The 551-nt window shown below is 59.2% G+C and overlaps 1 protein-coding gene across 1 annotated transcript in view; it reads left to right on the top strand.

Annotated features, from left to right (window-relative positions):
- The window catches only part of ADAR (adenosine deaminase, RNA-specific), an 11,059-nt gene extending 10,976 nt beyond the window's left edge, over positions 1 to 83 (top strand). Inside the window, 1 exon segment of the mRNA XM_010144212.1 lies at positions 28 to 83. Within this exon segment, the coding sequence (XP_010142514.1) occupies positions 28 to 83 (56 nt within the window).
- The last annotated feature ends 468 nt before the right edge of the window (positions 84 to 551 follow it).

Below are 551 nucleotides of genomic sequence, written 5' to 3'. Positions count from 1 at the left end.
GGCCGTGGGGGTGCCGGGGCGACGGCGGCTGGATCCGCAAGCCCCAGGAGGAGGAGAGTTTCTCGTTCCCTGACGCGTCCTGAGACGCCCTGCGATGCACAGGCCTGTGCGGGGGCACACGCCTCCTTCTTCCACCGCCTCCTCTCAGAAGTGGCATCGGGGGCCTGTGGCAGTTCCCCCTGGGCCTGGCTGCCTCCTCCCCCTGCTCTCCTTCCTCTCGGACCCTGCCCTTTCTCTTTTTGAAATGTGCATGAAAATCGTCATCTTTTTTTTAAGCCAGGGCAGGCTCAGTCCCCGTGTGCCTTTATGTTTTCGTCTCCTCTTTTTTTAAAAGAAGGCACAAGAAACCAGAGGGGCTCTGGGACTGCGAGCTTGAAACCTTTGGACCGTGCGCTACCGATCCCTCTGGCAGGTCTTGAGGCAAATTTTCTCTTTTGAGGAAAAAAGAAAAAAAAAAAAGCTGCCTGGCTGGTTTTCTGTGTCACTGGCCGGTGCCTGGCCGCCCCTCTGAGCCGGGACAAGGGACTCCTGGCTGGAGGGCGGCCGCCGGA

This window comes from Buceros rhinoceros, unplaced genomic scaffold (genome assembly GCF_000710305.1).
Source record: "Buceros rhinoceros silvestris isolate BGI_N320 unplaced genomic scaffold, ASM71030v1 scaffold28779, whole genome shotgun sequence".
Lineage (NCBI taxonomy): Eukaryota > Metazoa > Chordata > Aves > Bucerotiformes > Bucerotidae > Buceros > Buceros rhinoceros.
Note: the sequence above shows the minus strand (reverse complement) of the source record. Positions and strands in the feature narration are given on the sequence as shown.